The sequence below is a fragment of the Lemur catta genome, chromosome 1 (assembly GCF_020740605.2).
Source record: "Lemur catta isolate mLemCat1 chromosome 1, mLemCat1.pri, whole genome shotgun sequence".
Lineage (NCBI taxonomy): Eukaryota > Metazoa > Chordata > Mammalia > Primates > Lemuridae > Lemur > Lemur catta.
In genome coordinates, this window is record NC_059128.1 from 109,221,979 (window position 1) to 109,240,531 (window position 18,553).

The following is an 18,553-nucleotide window of genomic DNA, read 5'->3' on the forward strand; positions in this document are numbered from 1 at the left end:
CATCAACACGGAGATGGGGTGGAGGGGGAGGGGACAGGAGGGGAGTTCCAGGCAGCGGGAACAGCCAGTGCAAAGGCCCTGAGGCACCAGTGAGTTTGGCTCAGTAAATATTTGTTGATTAAAGGAACCATAGAAGATTCGAGAAAGAATTGATAGCTGGTCTTGGAGGGTGGGCAGGCGGTTGCCAGCTGGAATGAGTTCCTGCCGCAGAACTGGCCTCCGCGAAGACCCGGGCTGGTCTTGGTTTTGTCCTGTCCTGGGAGTGGCCCACCCAGGGGCCCCGGGTTAGGCTGGAACCCGACGTGTGGGAACTCTCAGGAGAAAAGGTCCCCGTAAGTAGGGGAGAGGTCACAACAGAGCCAGGTACCCCAGACTTTGGCCTTTGCCCACTGGCTGGAAAAGCACAACACACAGACGAGATAACGGTTTTCCCTCCCCCGCCCCCGCCTGCCCCGGTGTCACTGGCCCTTAACCCTGTCTGTCCGTCCTGGCCACCAATCGATGCCCGGGGGTGGGCTGGGAGCTGCCTGGAACTATTTCAGCATCCTTTGGGGGTGGCGACAGAGCCGCAGAGAGGAGCGAGCCGGCGAGGAGCGCTGGTGGTGGGGTCCCTGGACGTGTCCGGGGGCAGCGCGGGCGGGACATGAGCGGGGACTCGGCAGCTGGCAAGGTGAGCCCCGCCCGCTCCGTGGGGGAGAGGGGTCTAGGCCAGGAACCCCTCCCCGAGCCGCCAGAGCTGGAAGGAAGCCCCCGGACCCCCTTTGCACAGATGGGGAAACTGAGGCCAGAGAAAAAAGCAGTGAGCAGAATCTCACCTCCATTCTGGGGCTGCTCTTGGTTTTCTCCTCTTCCTGGTCCCCCCCTGCCTCCCAGGAGGGCCACTGCGGTGGCCGGGACCTCGACAGGGGCTGGCTCCGTCTCCAGCCAGGGCCTCTCCCGGGCACTTTTTAAAGAAATTGGTTCTCGTGCCCCGGGACTCTCCGTATCGCCCCACAGTTCAGATTTGGAAGTGGAGGCCCGAGCTGGCGGCTGAACTTGAGCTAGAAGGAGCTGGGGGAGCTGTGCAGCCCGGGGTGGGGAGCAGAGGGGCCGCGCGACCCTCACGCCTGTCCCTGGCGCCCTAGATGGCTTTCTCCGTCTGTCCCACGGGACCCGCCGACAGCCTGGAGCTCCTGGACCTCCTGTTCGACCGGCAGGACGGCATCCTGCGACACGTTGAGCTGGGCGAGGACTGGGGCGGCGTCGAGGACCAGGTGAGGAGCCCACTGCACACGCAGTGGCCACGGAGCTCCACGAGGGCGACCAAAGCCCTCCCGAGGTCCTTCACTTGCCAGCGCCTGGCCAGACCTCTGCTCAGCGCCAGGAAGCTGCTTCTGGTTCATGGCACTTGATTTCAGCAACTTATATCTCAGGTGGCATTGGCTGCTTCATACAGGTGGGGAAATGGAGGCCCAGAGAGGGGTGGTAACTTGTGCAAAGTCACACAGCAATTGGGAGTTGGGTCCAAACTTAAACTCGCGGCTCATGTCTCGCTGGCGGGGTGTTTCCATGTCACATGGTTGTGTTTGAGCCCCCCAGGCAGAGAAAAGAAAGCATTAGCTCTATCTTGGAGAAAGGACATCTGAGGCTCAGAGAGGGTTGGCGGTTTGCCCAGGGTCACACAGCAATCTAAGGCACGGAGTGGATGTCCTAATGCCTAGCCCGCCTTGTCCGCCCCAGCAGATGTTGCCAGGCCCTGACCCCGATGACTTCCTCAGCTCCATCCTGGGCTCGGGAGATTCAGCGCCCAGCTCCCCACTCTGGTCTCCCGCGGCTAGTGACAGCGGCATCTCCGAAGACCTGCCCTCCGACCCCCAGGACACCCCTCCACGCAGCGGACTCTCCACCAGCCCAGCTGGCTGCCGTCCTGCCGGGCCCTGCCCCAACTACCGTCCCAGCCCCCTCTGCCCCTCCAGGCCCCCAGGGCCAGTCATCCAAGTGCTGGAGTCCTCGGTGGCCATAGACCTGGGTGAGTTCCGCTGTGTCTCTGCCGCTGTCCTCCGCTTGCCGTAGACGCATAACCGTCCTCGCAGGTGGATGCTGCGCGAGCCCATTTCCCAGATAGTGCCACCGAGTCCCCGCGACATTAAGTAAATCAAGGAAGGCAGGGCATCTTTGCCCCTCTGTGCCTGGCTCTAGCAGACGTTCGACAAAAGTGCATGAGGTTACAGGGTCCAGGCCTCAGGGCGGTCGTCCCGCAGCTGGCAACAGGCCTTATCAGCAGGCAGCCCGGCAGAGCAATAATGATTTATTGCCAGGGCCCTGACCCAGCACCCCGGTGGGCACGCGGAGCCTTGGCCGGAGATACATGGCCGCTGGGAAGTCCTTTGTCCCTTGAGCCTTGCAGTGAGCTTTTATTGGTCTCGTTTGCAGAGTTGACAAAACTTAGGCTCAGAGAGGGGAAGTCACTTACCCAAGGTCACACAGCTCCCAAGGATCTGACCTGAAGTTCTCCAGCGGCCTGTCTACTGCGTACCAGGCACCGGGAGGGGCTGGGGACCAGAGGTGAATCACACCTCATCCTGGCCCCTGGGGGAGATAAGACCCAGCTGGCTGCAAATCTAGCCTATAAACTGGGTGATAAGAGCCGCTCCCTTCTGGATAGGCAGTGGGTCCCCAGACAATGTCCAGTGCCTTCTTGTACCTTGTGGGACACAGACAGAAGTGCCCTGTTGCATCTGGGTTTCTGTCTTATAGCAGAGGGGACACAGAGGCTGTGTTGACGGCTGTCCCCTCCACCCCAGGCCATGGGAAGCCCAAGCTCTGCCAAAAGTTCTAAGCACCTTGGGGTCAATCGTGGCAGACTTCCTGGAGGAGGCAGGTAGAGGCTGGGGAGCTCAGTACGCCCACACCCTGTCATCTGACACTCTCTCTGCCTTTGTCCCCACCTGCCCCGATTAGGAACATGGAGCCCAGGAGGAAGCCTGTATGCTGAGGAGCTGGCCGAGCCGGTGGACTTGCCCCCACGCTGCAACCTCACGGTCAAAGACCTCCTCCTTTCCGGCAGCAGCGGGGACTTGGTGAGCACCCCACCCCTCCCCCGGAGCATGGGAGCTGGGATGACTCTGGTCACACGGACCCCTGATATCCCCACCTCACAGTCTAGAAAACTGAGTCAAAGAAAGGAGCTGGGATTTGCCGAAGGTTACAGACAATTCAGTCCCGAGTTTACTATTTTCTGTCTGGGGCATCTTCCACTATAATATCAGTAGTTAAAAAATAAAAAGCTAAAAAAACTTACTACACACCTACTATATGCTAGGCATTGCTCTAAATGCTTTAATTTTTTTTTTTTTTGAGACAGAGTCTCGCTCTGTTGCCCGGGCTAGAGTGAGTGCCGTGGCGTCAGCCCAGCTCACAGCAACCTCAAACTCCTGGGCTTAAGTGATCCTCCTGCCTCAGCCTCCCGAGTAGCTGGGACTACAGGCATGCGCCACCATGCCCGGCTAATTTTTTCTCTCTATATATATTTTTTAGTTGGCCAGATAATTTCTTTGTATTTTTAGTAGACACGGGGTCTCGCTCTTGCTCAGGCTGGTCTCAAACTCCTGATCTCGAGTGATCCACCCACCTCCACCTCCCAAAGTGCTAGGATTACAGGCATGAGCCACCGCACCTGGCCTAAATGCTTTAAATTTATCATCTTTAAATTTATAACAACCCTGAAGCCTGGGGCCTTTACTATCTTAACGTTACCTATGAGGAGATGGGCACAGCGAGGCTCAGTAGTTTGCCATAGGCCACACAGCTGCTGTAGGTTTGGACTCTGGGCTGGCCTATTGGTCCTGTTGGGCCTGTTGCACACTGACTGAGTGCCTTCTGCCCTGCCAAGGGCTTCACACACCTGACAACCCAGCTGGTGCCTGCATTTTGCAGATGAGAATGTTGGAGCCCAGAGAGGTTAAGCTGCTAACCTGAAGTCACACAGCGTGTGAGTGGCAGAGTCAGGGTTTGAGCTCCTGTTTCTCTGATGCCAAAGTTTATTCCACTCCTCTCTAGGGAAGGCAGGGGTGCCCCTGGTGACTTGAGAGTCTCGCAGTGAGCACCAGCTCTGTGCTCAGCCTCTAGGATCTGAGGGTCAAGATGAGGAGACACACTGCTCTTGGAGGTGTACAGAGGAAGGAGACAACCCACAGGGTCATTGTGGGTCCAGTGAGGCTTCCTGGAGGAGGCAGCACTCCAGCGGGCCTTGAAGGACGAGCAAGGAGACTGACTGCTTTGGAAATAATACCTGGCATTTATAAATGCATCATTTTTGATATCATTGCTGTGCACGTCCTTGGAACTTGTACCCTATCTGTTGGATATTTCCATTGTCCCCAGTCATTGCACTGCGATGAATGTTGAGGGCCTAGAACGGTACCTGTAGTAGAGTAGGTGCTCGAGAAATAGTGGGTGAATGAGTGCTGGTTGAAGAAAAGAAAAACCTGTCCACACGTCATTGTGCACATGTGTGAGGGCAGCTGGGAGATCGATTCCCAGAAGTAGAATGGCCAGGTCAAAGGTCCGTGTGCGGGTTATTTTGAGCCTTGTTGCTGATGGAGATTGTGCAGTGCATGGATTGATCATTTCTCAGATCTGATGCCTCTTTTGTTTCCTGGAGGCTGCCAGTGCCCCTGCCCCCAATGTAATTCCCCTGGTTTTTCCATAGCAGCAGCATCACCTGGCAGCCCCCCACATGCTGCGACCTGGGACAGGGCACTGTCAGGAGTTGGTGCTGACAGAGGACGAGAAGAAGCTTCTGGCCAAAGAGGGCATCACTCTGCCCACCCAACTGCCCCTCACCAAGGTGGGTCGGGGGACTCCTGGCCCCAGATCTCTCCCTGTTTCTTGCAGCTACCTGCCCTGAGACTCACCTTTAGACCCCCACCCACCCACACTGGAATGCCAGGTCCTGTCTGTCACCAGAGCCAGAAAAATCAGCCAGAAGCCCCGTCCTAAATTCAGCACAGAGAGGACAATTCCCAACACCCAGGGAGGAAAGGTAGACTCCAGGCAGCAGCAGTTTGGGGGCAGGGACCATCCCATGTGCCTCTCGTGCATTGCAATTGCCTCTCTGAGGGCACAGTTTACAAAATCAGTGACCTGAGGCCCAGGCCTGTCCTGCAGACATGTTTTGGTTTGGCTACACTGCATTTTATACATGTTTGAATTGGTTGCTAACATTTTTCTGATCAGAAGAATTCAGTAACTTGAACGTCCCCATGTTCCCACACCTCCGCGTGCAGCCATCGATGGCTGAGTAGCTGTTGGGCTCTCTGACTCGTCATAACCCCCACCTGGCTGGTTTCGCTCAATATCATCACCTGAGTTTGCCGTTCCCACTTGAGGACGTTAATTAATCTTAACACCTGCTGGCTCCAGGGAAAGGTGTTGTTCCCCGAGATGGCCACAAGGTGGCGGCGCAGAGCCAATGCACAAAGTCTCCCAATTTTATAGGATTGGGAACTGGGAAGACCCGTGGGAACCCAGGAGCCTTAGGAGTTTAGGGAGAGGATGGTTCAAAAAAGTAATCCATTAACAAAAAAAAAAAAAAAGAGTTTGGGGAGTGGGAAGCTGGTCTTCAAGTCATTAGAAGTCTTTCCGGGTCGGGGGTGGCTCTCATAGGAAGAGAATGGGGTGAAGTTATGGGGTCAGGATAAGAGTAGGGACAGTCCACACTGATTCGGCCTCCTCCCCATTTGGCCCGGCAGTATGAGGAGCGAATGCTGAAAAAGATCCGCCGGAAGATACGAAATAAACAGTCAGCCCAAGAAAGCAGGAAAAAGAAGAAGGAATATATCGATGGTTTGGAGACTCGGTAAGGCTGGACTTTACACTTGGGGGGGAAACTGGGGCCCAGAGAGACAGAGCAGTGTGGCTAAGGTCACACTTTTTAGGTCTGGCAAATTATAGAGTTGATTTCTCTTTCTGGGAGAGACTCTTTTTCATACTGAGTTCAGGGATGGAAAGATGGTTTGAGATGGCCCACAAGGGTGTGGGGGTCCCTTCACCCCCCTGGAATATGCAGTGCCAAGAAAGGATGATGTGTGACTCATCCGATTCTGGCTCCTGTCTGTAAAGAGGCACTTCCTTGTCTGCACAATACTGGTTCTCAGAGCTGCCACATCTCCCTTGGGTAGGAGGAGCAGGAAGGAGGGGCGCTTATTCTTGGCAGAACTTTTTCAACTTAAAAACCCAAATCTCACCCAATCACCTCTTTAACTCATTTAAGACACCGAGGAGACACAGGCTCTTTGTCCTTTAATAGAAACATAAAAAGCAAACCAACACTTTTGAATCCTGGAATGATTTTATTGAATGTTACAGGTCTACTTGCGGTTTCTATTTCTTCTCAAGTCAGTTCAGGATGTCATATTTTTCTGGGAAGTTATCCACTTCAAATTTATTGACATAAAATTGTTCATAGTTCTCTCCTATTATTTTTAATCTCTTCAATATCTGCAGTGATGCCCTTTTTAATTCTTTGTGTTGTTTATTTTCTGTTTCTCTTTTATTTTCTTGATCAGTCTTGCCAAATATTTGCCTATTATTCACATCAAAGAATGAGTTTCTGATTTTCCCCCCACCCAATTGTGGTTTTGTTTTTCAGTATTCAATTCTACTGTTATCTTTATTGCATCTCTCATATATGTTTTATTGAGAGGGGCTTATTCTGTTGTTATTTTGATAATTTTTAAATGTGTATGCTCAGCTCATTAAGGTGCATCAAGGCTATGCATTTTCCTCTCAGCACTGCTTTAGCTTCACCCCACGCATTTTGATGTGTACTATCATCATTATCTTTTGGCCCTTAGGTCTTCCCAATTTATATTATAAATTTTTCATTATCCCATGCGTTTTTGAGAGGAGGGCTTTTCAGTGAGGGGAATTTATTCTCTCTTGTGGTTGCTACATGCCTGGCCTATCTTCTGGAAAGAGACCCTACATCCTTACTCATCTTCTTAGAGAAAAAAGCATGTAATCCTATGTGCTTCCTGTGACAAAAAAAGTCTATAGCAGGTGCAAGAGTATCAGGCCTCAAGATGAGGATTGGTCCAAAGGTTTCTTCTGGGGCCGGGCGTGGTGGCTCATGCCTGTAATCCTAGCACTCTGGGAGGCCAAGGCGGGAGGATCGCTTGAGGTCAGGAGTTTGAGACCAGCCTGAGCAAGAGCAGGACCCTGTCTGTACTAAAAAATAAAAAGAAATTATCTGGACAACTAAACATATATAGGAAAAATTATCCAGGCATGGTGGCGCATGCCTGTAGTCCCAGCTACTCGGGAGGCTGAGGCAGAAGGATTGCTTAAGCCCAGGAGTTTGAGGTTGCTGTGAGAAAGGCTGATGCCACGGCATTCTAGCCAGGGCAAAAGAACAAGACTCTGTCTCCAAAAAAAAAAAAAAACAAAAAAACAGCAAAGGTTTCTTCTGGAAACATCACTGCCTGAGTTTGGCCTTCTGCTCCCCGTCCTGGGGATGCTGCCTTGGATGAAGCCCCCCACGCTAACACAGAGATGGGACCCAGGAACCAGGCACATGTGGGTTCAAACCGCAGCCCTGCTGTGGGCTGGCCAAGTGACTTGGATGGGTGACTTCCCCTCTCTGACTGTAGGTTCCCCCTGTGTAAAGTGGGGCCACCCAGGGAGAGGTCAGTTGAGCCAGATGGTGACAGGCATGTTCTCAATATCACTATGCCATTGTCCCCACAGGATGTCAGCCTGCACTGCCCATAATCAAGAGTTGCAGAGGAAAGTCTTGCACCTTGAGAAGCAAAATCTGTGAGTCCGGGTCCAGCCAGGACAGAGGATGGGGGGAGCAGGCCCAGAGTCCCTTGCAGGAGATGGAGACGAAGGGCAGAGAGCCCATGCAGGAAGGAGCAGGGAATAAGGGCTCTGCCTACAAAGGAGGCAGGCTGCACAGAGGAGGAGATTTGGACTTGGGGCCTTGAAGGATGTATAAGAGTTCGGTAGGAGAAAGTGCTTCTGGTGGAGGAAATGGCTTCTGCAATTGCCAGAGGCTACAAGCACCTGGAGAACTGCACCTGATTCTGCACCTGCATCCATTCAGTCAATATTTATTTTGCATCTACCATGTACCAGGCCAGGAAGGGGATGGGGCAGTTCATGCAGGGTCTTGTGGGCCTTTATGGGTCTGATGGGGGTTTGTGGAACTGAAGAGGGAGAATCTGGGGCTTCCAAGAGCAGCAGGGGGCCGGGTGCAGTGGCTCATGCCTGTAATCCCAGTGTTTTGGGAGGCTGAGGTGGGAGGATTGCTTGAGGCCAGGAGTTTGAGACCAGCCTGGGCAACATAGTGAGACCCTGTCTCTAGAAATAATTTTTAAAATACCTGGGCATGATGCCTGCAGTCCCAGCTGCTTGGGAGGCTGAGGTGGATCACCTGAGCCCAGGAGCTCATAGTTATAATGAGCTATGGTGACGCCACTATACTCCAGCCTGGGCAACAGAGCGAGACCCTGTCTCAAAAAACAAACAAACAAACAAACAAACAGCAGGGCTTCGCCAGCAGGATAGATGGAATTCAGACTTCAGTTTCAGAGGGGCTGGGAGCCCCTGGAAGTGGGCAGGAAGCAGAACCAAGGCCCTGCAGTCTCACCCAAGCCTGCTTGTCCCTCTAAGGTCCCTCTTGGAGCAGCTGAAGAAACTCCAGGCCATTGTGGTCCAGTCTACCAGCAAGTCTGTCCAGACGGGCACCTGCATAGCAGTGAGGCCTGGCCGCAGGGTGGACGGGGGTCCTGGGCTGTGGTAGAGAGGCTCGTGGGGAGGTGGGTGAGGGCACAAGCATGGCCTCATGCCCCAGAGCAAGCATGATCTGCCACCGGGGCCTCAGTTTCCCCGCCTGTGAGAGGGAGGTGCTCACAGGGGAGGGGGCCGGAAGGGGTGACCTAGGGTGACCCCTCATCTCTGCCAGGTCCTGTTGCTGTCTTTTGCCCTCATCATCCTCCCCTCCATCAGCCCTTTCGCCACCAACAAAGCCGAGAGCCCCGGGGACTTTGCACCCATGCGAGGTAGGGAGCCCCCCTCGGAACCCCTGTTGTGTGCACTGGGGCACAAGTCCCCTTGGCTCCCCAAGTGCCCTGGGAGTGGGGAGAGAGCCCTGCGCCCCTGTCCCCTGAGGCTGGGTGCTGCGGAAAGGAGGGCAGGACCCCACCCTCACCCCGTCCCTCCTGGGCCCCCCTCATCAGTCTTTTCCAGAACTTTGCACAACGACGCTGCCTCCCGCGTGGCCCCCGACGCCGTGCCAGGCTCCGAGGCCCCAGGACCCCAGCCCGAGGCTGGCACGCCCCACGGAGAGTCTCCAGGCAGCCCCGGGGTGGACTGGGGCATCCGGGACACGCTGGCGCGGAGCAATTCGACACGGGAGCTGGACAACTCGACCCTGGTCCTGGGCAACTCCACGGAGGAGCTGGGCCGGGCCACCCTGCTGGACTGGGTGGCGCGTGAGTCTGTCCTCAGCCCAGGACTCTCGGGGCTGGAGGCGGCGGGGGACGAGCTCTGAGCCCCACCGGGAACGTGCTCCCAGGCCCCTCTGCCCAAGGCTGCTTCCGGGGTGCTTCAGTGGACAGTGACAGGCCCGGGGAGAGGGGGTGAGGTGGTGACCTCGGCGCAGAGGCCAGGGGGGGAGGCGCGGACTCACAGCCACACACCCAGGGACTGCCTGAGGCCACCGGAGACACAGGGCAGGGGTTGGGCTTTTCACAGAGCCAGGCACAGAAGGAAACAGACTGACACAGACACGGGGACACACACGCACATGCACAGACACAACAGGTGCCCCAGTGACTCCCCCAGCCGGGTCCCCTCCCTGCCTCCGTCGCACTTAGGGAGGAGGAAGCGGCGGAGGCTGCAGGGAGCCTGGCCCCGGAGCCACCACGGCCGGCCGCAGTGGGCGCCTTCGCTGGGACTGCCCGATCCTTAATAAAGTATTTTGACAGAACACTGCTGTGGTGCGGAAGCGGAGCTGGGCAGGGGCTGGAGTGGAGTCTGGGGCCCTCACGCCCCCCAGAAGGAAGGGCCGGGCCAGCCTGGGATGGGGGATTGAGGCGTGGGGAGCAGCGGCCGGGGAGACGCCAGGCGCCGCTTCAGCACCTTGGAGAGCAGCAGGGCGCCGGGAGCCCGGGGACGCCCTGCTAGCACAGCCCCAGCACTGGAAGCGCAGTGACGGCCCAAGGTCGCAGCTGGGGAGGGACGAAGGCTGCGCTATGCGGCGCAGGTGCCCGGGCTGCAACTGAGCCCCAGACACACGGCCTCTCTCCTTCAGGGGCTCACAGCGTAGAGACAAATGTTAAACAACAAGAGCCATGCAAGTCAGTATATAACTACCGGCTGAGTGCAAACGCCGGCCTCCTGCGCTGGGATAAGGATTGCTAAGCAAAGCAAAACAAAAAAGAAATGCCAGCCGCTGGTATTGTCACCAACATCAGAAAACTGGCCCGATCCCTCTGGGCCTCCCTGCGCGGTGACCCCAGGCTGGCGGGGCAGTATTGCAACAGAAGCACAGGCAGACGTTCCAGGGCGAGGGGCCCACGCACTCCCGCCTCTGGGCACCAGGGCCCGGCACAAGTCGGGATTTACACACATTCAGATGCAAGAAGGAAGTTCTGCTTTTATTGCATTGGAGACTTTTCTGGAGGCCGGGTGGATCCACTTCTGCCTCCTTCCAGCCCAAAGGCAGTGCCAGTCTCTCCTGTGTGTCCCATGTGGAGGTGTGGCACCCCTCCCAGGGGGGCCCGTGACGTGAAGGTGGCTTAGGACGGAGTGGGGGTGTGTGAGGGGCAGAGGGGCTCCTTCCTCTTTAGGCTGGAGACCAGGGAGGGTGCGGCCAGCCTCCAGGGAACACCCTGAGTCAGAGGCTGGGCGTGGCGGGCTCTGGGGTGCGGCACTTCCCCAGGCCCCCACCAGAGGCCCCCACAGCCAACGGAGCCGCAGCAGAGGGCGAGTCTGCCCTGAGTCTGGAGCCTGGCTCTCATGCCCTGAGGTCCCCGGGGGACAGACACAAGTAACAAAGTGAGCCCGTATGGAAAACAGAACCCACAGTTTGTACAAAAAGCCCCGCCCGCCCCGAGCACCCTGGTCAGCTGGGAGCCGCCTCGGCCCTGACCCTTTTGGGGGTCCTACACGGGGCAGGGCTGTCCGGCCGCTCCCGCTTGGGGCTGGCGGGCTGGGAGCCGTTGTGCTGGTCGCAGGGCTCCGCTGGCGGCTCCTGCTTGGGGTCGGCGGGGACTGAGCCATTGAGCCGGGCGGGGGGCTCCTCCTTGGGCTCGAGCTTGGGGGCGGGCGGGCGGGGCAGGGGTGGCAGCGCCCTGTCCAGCACGCGGGGCCCGTCCCAGGCGGGGATCTCCAGCCCCAGGTGCTCCATGAGCTGGGTCATGACGTCATCGACGTAGCCGTGGATGCGCAGGTCGGCGTGGCGGTCCTGTGGGGCGGGGGACGGGTCAGGCAGGGGCAGAGGGCACGTGGGGGCCCTGGACAGGGGTGGGCTCGGGCACGTACGTGCTTGGTGGGCTGAAGGTTGACGATGACCAGCCGGCCTCCCCGGCGCTTGGTGGCGAGCGGCAGGTTCCCGCTGGGCCGGATTTGCAGGGAGGTGCCCAGGGTGATGGACAGGTCGGCGTTCCTGGGGCCAGGGAGCGTGGGCTTAGCCTGACCCCTCCCAGCCCTGGTCCTGCCGACACCTGGAGCCCGCCCCGGGGCCAGCTCACCTGGGCGCTCAAGGCTGGACCCCTCCCCGCCCGGACCCCACCTCTGTTGGTGGAGTTATGGACCCAGGGCCTCATAGCTTGGCAATCCCAGGTGGGAGCGCGGGATGGAGGGGTCGCTTGGCTAAAGCCTCAACTTCCTTCCTCACCTGTAAAGGGGACCTCGTGCACCACCCACCTGAGGCCGTGAGGTGAGGGCGATGTGTGTGCAAGCCCCAGCTGGGCCCATCTCTCCCAGGAAGCCCTCCCTGAGCTCGCCCCTGAGCCGCTGCCCCTGCCCGCCCCACGGGGGTCAGACCTGCTGGCCTCGTCGGCAAGAGCCAGGTCGCGGTCGGGCAGCGCGTCCTCCCAGTCCAGGATGGTGTCTCGCAGCTCGCCCCTGCGAGGAGGAAGGTGGGGGGGTGTCGCAGCAGACCCACCAGCTCCCCCGGGGCCCAGGGTGCGGGGAGGGGTAGCTCACCTGCAGGCCCGCAGGCCCCTGGCCTTGGCCACGGAGCAGAGCCGACCCGTGGCCTTGAGGCCCATGCTGCCCACGACTGTGTCCCGGACGTACTGCCTGTGTCGGGGGAAGAAATGGGGGACAGGGCTGGATCAGCCCACCTGGGTGGCCCTTGTGGTTTTTTTTGGCAAGATATTCTCCCAGGGAGGTACGGCTGAGGGCACAGGACTGGAATCCAAGCGCGAGGAAACATGTGACAAACCCAGGGCGAGGGGCCTTCCACAGGACAGCCTGCCCACACGCTGCACAGAGTCACAGCACAGGAAAGAAAGAGACGCAGGACACGACCCTGGACGAGGGAGCTCAAGACATGGGACCCCGTAGGCGCAGTGGCTCATGCCTGCCTGTAATCCCAGCACTCTGGGAGACTGAAGTGAGAGGATTGCTGAGGCCAGGAGTTTGAGACCAGCCTGGGCAACATAGCAAAACCCCATCTCTACTAAAAATAGAAAAGTTAGCCAGGCATGGTGGCACCTGTTGTCCCAGCTACTCGGGAGGCTGAGGCAGGAGGATGGCTTGAGCCCAGGAATTAGAGGCTGCAGTGAGCTGTGATGACACCACTGCACTCCAGCCTGGGTGACAGAACAAGACCCTGTCTCTATTTTTAAAAAATCATAATTTTTGACATAATTCAACCCACAAATAAACCTGGCTAAACCTTCCCCAGAGCAGGTGGGCGTCTCCCGGCTTCTATGAGCGCCCCCAGGTGTGAACACCTGCCAGGGGGCGTGGCTCCTCCCCTGCAGGGGCGTCTCTGAGACCCGGCTACAGGTGGGCCTCCCTCTTTTAAAATTTTTCTCTCCACATTTATTTTGAAAAATTTCAAACCTATGGAAAACTTACAAGAATGGTACCGGCCTCAAAATAATCTTAATGGGGGGGTTGAGGTCGTAACTACCAGGGATTCACAATGTGACCGTCACTGTACATTGGGTTGGTGCAGGTGTCATTAGTTCAGGCGAGGTCCTACTGGGGCAGGGGGCCCTTATGGAGTGATGGGTGTGCCATGAGCAGAGGAGGAGACTCGGACACCGAGAGACGTGGTCTCCGTGTGAGGATGGGGACAAAGGCTGAAGCCACCAGCAGCAGCTAGGAAGAGGCAGGAAAAATCCTCCCCTGTGGGTTTCACAGGGCGAATGGCCCTGCGGACACCTGGATTTTGAACTTTTGGCCTCCAGAACTGAGAGGTAATAAACTTCTATTGTTTTAAGCTACTCATTTGTGGCAGTTTGTGTGGCAGTCCCAGGGCACTAACACACCTGCCAGGAGGGCCACACCTGGCCTCCACACACCCTCTGCGTCATCACAGTGGACTCCCAGGGCCCTTGTGCAGAGCCCACCCTGGGGACTGCCTGGGGACAGCGTGGCCAAGCACCCGCCCCAGCCCGGGTGGCACTCACGTCTTACACTTGACACATTCCTCTACAAACATGTTGCCGTGGAGCTCTGCCAGCTTGTCCCTGCAGGAGGAGGAGGAAGAAGAGGCTTGGGGTGGGCCCAGTGCTGAGCCCTCCTCCTCCAGGAAGCCTTCCCTGACCTCTCAGCCACAAGACCCACCGACTCCCTCTTTCCAGCTCCTGGTTACACCATCCACACACTGTGCATCCCGGGGCAGGTGGCCCAACCTCTCTGAGCCCGAGGAATCATGAACCCCCGGGGCTGACTCCACTTTCACAGATGGGCAGCCCATTCATTCCTTTCACAAAATGCCTGCCCCGCTCCTCCACAGGTGAGGAATTCTAATTCCCAGTTTGCAGAGGAAGAAACTGAGGCCCCAAGTGGCCGCCAAGCACGGAGGCAGAGGAACGTCAGATCTGATCCCAGCTCTGTTGCCTCCCAGCTGTGTGGCCCCAGGCAGGCCACCTAACCCCTCTGTGCCGCACAGTCCCCATCTGTGAAGTGGGACAACAATGTCCCCAACTCGTGGGATATTTTGAGGGATCAAATGATCAGGCCTGGCAGGCTCTTTCCCATGGCTGCCTGGTCACCTTCTCTGTACTTAAATGTCACCTCCGCACACAAGCCCTCTCTGACCTCCCTGTTAAAAGCTGCAACTCCCTTCCTGCCCCCATGTTCCCCTGCTACATTTTTAACGCAGAATTGAATTCGCTTATTTAATTTGTTTTCTGTCTGTTTTCCCCCAACTAGAGCACCCAGCCCAGGGGGGCAGGGAAGGGATCTGTCTGGGTCAGTCTGTCCCACTCCCAGAACAGTGAGCCATGCAGTAGGTGCTCAATGCATAACTAAATAAATGCAACCCATTTTGCTCCTGTCTGCACACAGTCGGGGCTGGAGGCGTGGAGCCAATGCCCCGATGGCCATGAGCAGTTAGATCTGCAGCCACTGGTCTAGTTAATGGCTCTGACCCGTCTTGGATCTGAGAGCGAGAGATAGAGAGAGAAAGATCGTTTCTCAGGTACTGACATGTTGAAATAGCGGAAACCCCAGAACTTGGCCACAGTAGCAGGTGGCAAGAGCCACCTGGCCCCAGGAGAAATTGCATTCCTACACCAAACGGTTGGAGCTAGGACTCAGGCTCATTTCAAGAGAAGGGGACAGCGGTCTCGTTCCCCTTTATAAGCAGAAAAAATAATCCCTTCCTTGTCCCTCACCTCCGGAGTGTCTGGCTTCTCATATGAACAACTGACCTGGCTCCAACCGGTCACCCCAGGGTGAGACCAGGCCAAGTGGGGCAGGGGAGGGTCATCCGTAAGATTAGGAAATCTGTCTGTCCCAGGACACGGAGGAGTCCATGTTCAGTGTGAAATGAGTAAAGGCGAACATCAGAAACCTAACAAACTGCAAACTCTATACCCTGACAGCCCTCCCCTCCACCCTCCGTGTTCCCTTGGCCCCACCTGGAGGAAGATTCTGCCTCTGACCCAGCAGGGACAGCCCTGGGCCGTGGGGCTCAGGAAGCTCCACACACTGGGCCAAGAAAGATTCAGAGAGCTCAGGGCTGGAGTCTCCCAGGGGCAAGAAAAGGGGACCCCAAATCTCAAGATGTGTGTATGAGGTGGCAACAGGTGACAGCTCGGGTTTGTGGAGCCCCACAGAGCTGCAAGTGTTTTCCTGGGCCACCCAAGGCAGTGCCGGGCTGGAGTGGGGTCTGCGTGGGGACAAGACGGGCGCGGGTGTCACCTGGGGAAGCCAGAGCGCACGTGCAGCCCGTCCACGTTCTGGCTGACGAGGAAGCGGAGGAGGCCCACGCGCTCCAGCTGCACCAGGGCCATGTGGGTCTGCGTGGGCCGCGCGCTCTCGAATGTGGTGTCGAACTTGGGGGCCAGGCCCCGCTCCTCCATGGTCCACACTCCGTGGGGGCCCCTGAAGGCAGCAGGTAGGGAGCAACGTGGGAAGAGGGAGAGTTGGGAGGGACAGGAGAGAGGAACAGAAAAACAGACGGAGAGAGAATTGGGGACAGAGAAAGAGAGAAAAAAGAAAAATAGAGGATATGGTAACTGAACCCCAACATATAGCCACGCACAGCCAGCCTAGATTCAAGACTACATTTTCCAGCATCCCTTGCAGCTAGGTCTGATCAGGTGACCAAACTCTGGCCAATAGGATGAGAGGAATGCTCGGTATAGGAGTCTTTCCCCTCCCCAATACCCAGGACACAACCGGCAGGTTGGGTTCAGGCACCCGGTGTCTGTTGCTGGCAGGGAAGCCCTGGCAGCATGGTGGGCCCTGCCTCGACCTCCCGCCCTGCTCCCAGACCTGAAGTCAGGGATGCCCGAGGCGGTGCTGATGCCAGCGCCTGTGTGGAACACCACGTTGGAGGACTCCCAGATCAGCCTCGCTAGCTCCTGCACCTTCCGAGCCAGCTCCTCTGGGGGATCAAAGATCTGTGGGGTGAGAGAGCACAAGGGAGGGGTCAAAACATGTTCACCAAGTGGCAATGCCAGGCACGAGCCACAGACTGAGCTGTCCTCACTTTGCCCCAGGGAGGAGAATGGATTAGAAAAGGCAGCTTGTCCTCATGTCCCTCCCCTGCCTATAGCCCTCCATGGCTCCCACCTCCCTCGGGGTCAAAGCCTCAAGTCCTCCCTGAGCCTCCAACATACCAGGTGTGGTCCTGCCCCAGGGCCTTTGCACAGGCTGTTCCCTCTGCCTGGCATACTCTTCCCACATGACTCCTGCCCCCACCTCCTTTAGGTTTGAACTCAAATGTTACCTTAGTGATGCCCCCACCTGCCACCCCAACCCCACCTGGTTTCAGTGTGGCCCCTCATCTGTCTCCTGCATTACAATGAGGAGCTGTTTTTGTCTGACTTGCTTCCTGCTGTATCCCAGGACCTAGAAAGTGCCTGGCCCACAGTAGGTGCTCAGTAATTGTGGACTAAAGTTATAAGAGCAGCAGTGGAGACTGGGGCTTCCGGAAGGATGCACACCAATGAGACCTCTTTTTTTTTTTTCTTTCCAGAGACAGGCTCTTGCTCTGCCCCCAGGCTGGAGTGCAGTGGTGTCATCACTGCTAACCACAGCCTCCAACTTCCGGGCTCCAGCAATCCTCCTACCTTGGCCTCCCCAAGTGCTGGGACTGCAGGCGTGAGCCACCGCGCCCGGCCATCAGGGCATATTAAAAGCATGGCTCAGAAGGCAGAGACCAGGCTTCATGGGCTGGGGCGCTCTTTGCCTCGAGTTTGCAGAAAGGCAGATGGAGACCCAGAAGGGAACTGACTCCCCCAGAGTCCCACAGCACATGGAGGGGACAGCCTATCCCTCCCTCCCGCTCCGACTGGCTGCAGGGATCCTTCTGGCACAGGGTCCAGGCCCCTCCCCAGCTCTCAGGACAAAGTGCCAACCCCCCAGCCTGGCATTTGAGTCCCATCCTGGCCGGGGTCTGGAAACCTCCCTGGCCTGATTTCTTCTCCAAGTGTGTTTATTCCCCTCCCAGCCTCAGCCTTGCCATTCCTTCCTCCTGGATCTACAACCCCCTTCTCGCTCTGGGCCCTCCAGTTGCTCCCCGACCCGGGCTCCTCCCTCCGTCCCAGCCCAGCGGCCCCAGAGCTGGGCGCATTCGCCTCCCCGGGGCGCGCAGGGGGCGTCACTTCCCGCCCCCTCCTCACTGAGAAGTCCCTCCCATTGTCTAGCTTCAGTGCCTCCTGCTATTTTCACAATGCCCCGCTGCCGTCCGTCCCTGTGGGGGGCGTGACCCCCGGGACCCCCGGCCGCGCTTACCTCCGGGAGGCCGCACTTGCCCTTGTCCGCATACGGCGACAGCCCCGCCGCATAATTCACCGACATCCTCGCAACCCCAAAGGGAACAATAAAGTTTCCCTTGTTGAGGCCGCTTCCGCCGGAAACGGGGCGGGAAGGGGAGGAAGGAGGAGCCGCGGTCCCGTCCTGCGCGCCCAGCCTCCCGTGCCAAGGCGCATGCGCCCCACGCTGACGCTGTTGGCGCCATCTTAACTACTGGCAGGGAGAAGCCCGCTCTCTTGTACACTGGCTGGGGCCGGCCGGTGGCTGCCCGGTGACCTAGGCGGGAAGTTGGGGCGGCCGCCCACGGAGAGTTCTCCAGTCGCCCCTAAAATGAGGGACACAAGCGATCAGTGCCCCCTTGGTCCCTTTTTACAGATTAGTAAACTCCATTAGGACAGTGCCAGAGAGTAGGGACCCAGGACGCCAGTCCAAGTGAGGGCCTTGAATGCCGCTCTAAGTTATCTGAACATAATGCAGGCCGGTGATGGGGATTCAGCCGAACAGGTCCTGCTCAAGGTCTTTGGGGCTGGTGGCCTTGAGGGCTCCTTTAAGAAACATGTGTTGAGCACCTACTGTGTACTGGTGTCACGCTGGGGAACAAAGGTGGCACAATCCCTACCCATGTGGCTGGCGGTGGACACAAACATGTGACCAGGCAATGGTGACATAGTGCCATTGGGGTGCAGTGGTGGATGCAGAGGGCACAGGGCAATGAGGGAACTCAGAGGAGACATCCTACCCAGGCTGGGAGCATCTGGGAAGGCTTCCTGGAGGAGCGCGCGTTGCAGCAAAGATCTGAAGAGTGAGCAGGAATGAATGGAGGGAATGAGCTGGTTGGGGGTGACATGAGTTACAGAAAGAACGTTCCTGGTTGAGGTAACAGCAAATGCAATGGCTGGGAGGGGAGGAAGAAAGAGTATGGCTCCTTCCAGAAGCTGAAATCTGTCCAGAGATGACAGGGAAGAGCCTGTCTTCCCGCCAGAGCCCGTTGGCCAACAGGCAGCCCAGCTGCCAGCCTGTCTCCTCCCTCAGGCTCATCCCCGGCCCCCTGGGGCGGCTACCCGCTCAGAGCTGATCGGGTGTCAGAGCAGAGGCTGGGAGCTGCCTTGTGAGCTAG

General features: G+C 57.6%; 2 protein-coding genes across 4 annotated transcripts; one reads left to right on the forward strand and one right to left on the reverse strand.

Annotated features, from left to right (window-relative positions):
* Positions 1-565: 565 nt before the first annotated feature.
* On the forward strand, positions 566-9,970 carry CREB3L3 (cAMP responsive element binding protein 3 like 3). 2 transcript variants are annotated; one of them, XM_045544887.1, is made up of 10 exons: positions 566-670; positions 1,125-1,253; positions 1,720-2,008; positions 2,941-3,059; positions 4,691-4,828; positions 5,733-5,839; positions 7,729-7,797; positions 8,656-8,740; positions 8,948-9,044; positions 9,222-9,970. In XM_045544887.1, the coding sequence occupies exons 1-10, from the start codon at positions 644-646 to the stop codon at positions 9,533-9,535; spliced, it is 1,374 nt and encodes a 457-aa protein (XP_045400843.1). In that variant the 5' UTR covers positions 566-643; the 3' UTR covers positions 9,536-9,970. The 2 variants fall into 2 exon arrangements, with proteins under 2 accessions (XP_045400843.1, XP_045400850.1); XM_045544894.1 differs by having other exon boundaries at positions 1,723-2,008.
* A 652-nt stretch (positions 9,971-10,622) lies between these two features.
* On the reverse strand, positions 10,623-17,540 carry SIRT6 (sirtuin 6). 2 transcript variants are annotated; one of them, XM_045544907.1, is made up of 8 exons: positions 17,416-17,540; positions 15,952-16,079; positions 15,376-15,558; positions 13,635-13,694; positions 12,196-12,291; positions 12,034-12,114; positions 11,530-11,653; positions 10,623-11,452 (listed from the first exon to the last, which is right to left on the reverse strand). In XM_045544907.1, the coding sequence occupies exons 1-8, from the start codon at positions 17,479-17,481 to the stop codon at positions 11,111-11,113; spliced, it is 1,080 nt and encodes a 359-aa protein (XP_045400863.1). In that variant the 5' UTR covers positions 17,482-17,540; the 3' UTR covers positions 10,623-11,110. The 2 variants fall into 2 exon arrangements, with proteins under 2 accessions (XP_045400863.1, XP_045400871.1); XM_045544915.1 differs by lacking the exon at positions 15,952-16,079 and having other exon boundaries at positions 10,945-11,452; positions 17,416-17,505.
* Positions 17,541-18,553: the final 1,013 nt, after the last annotated feature.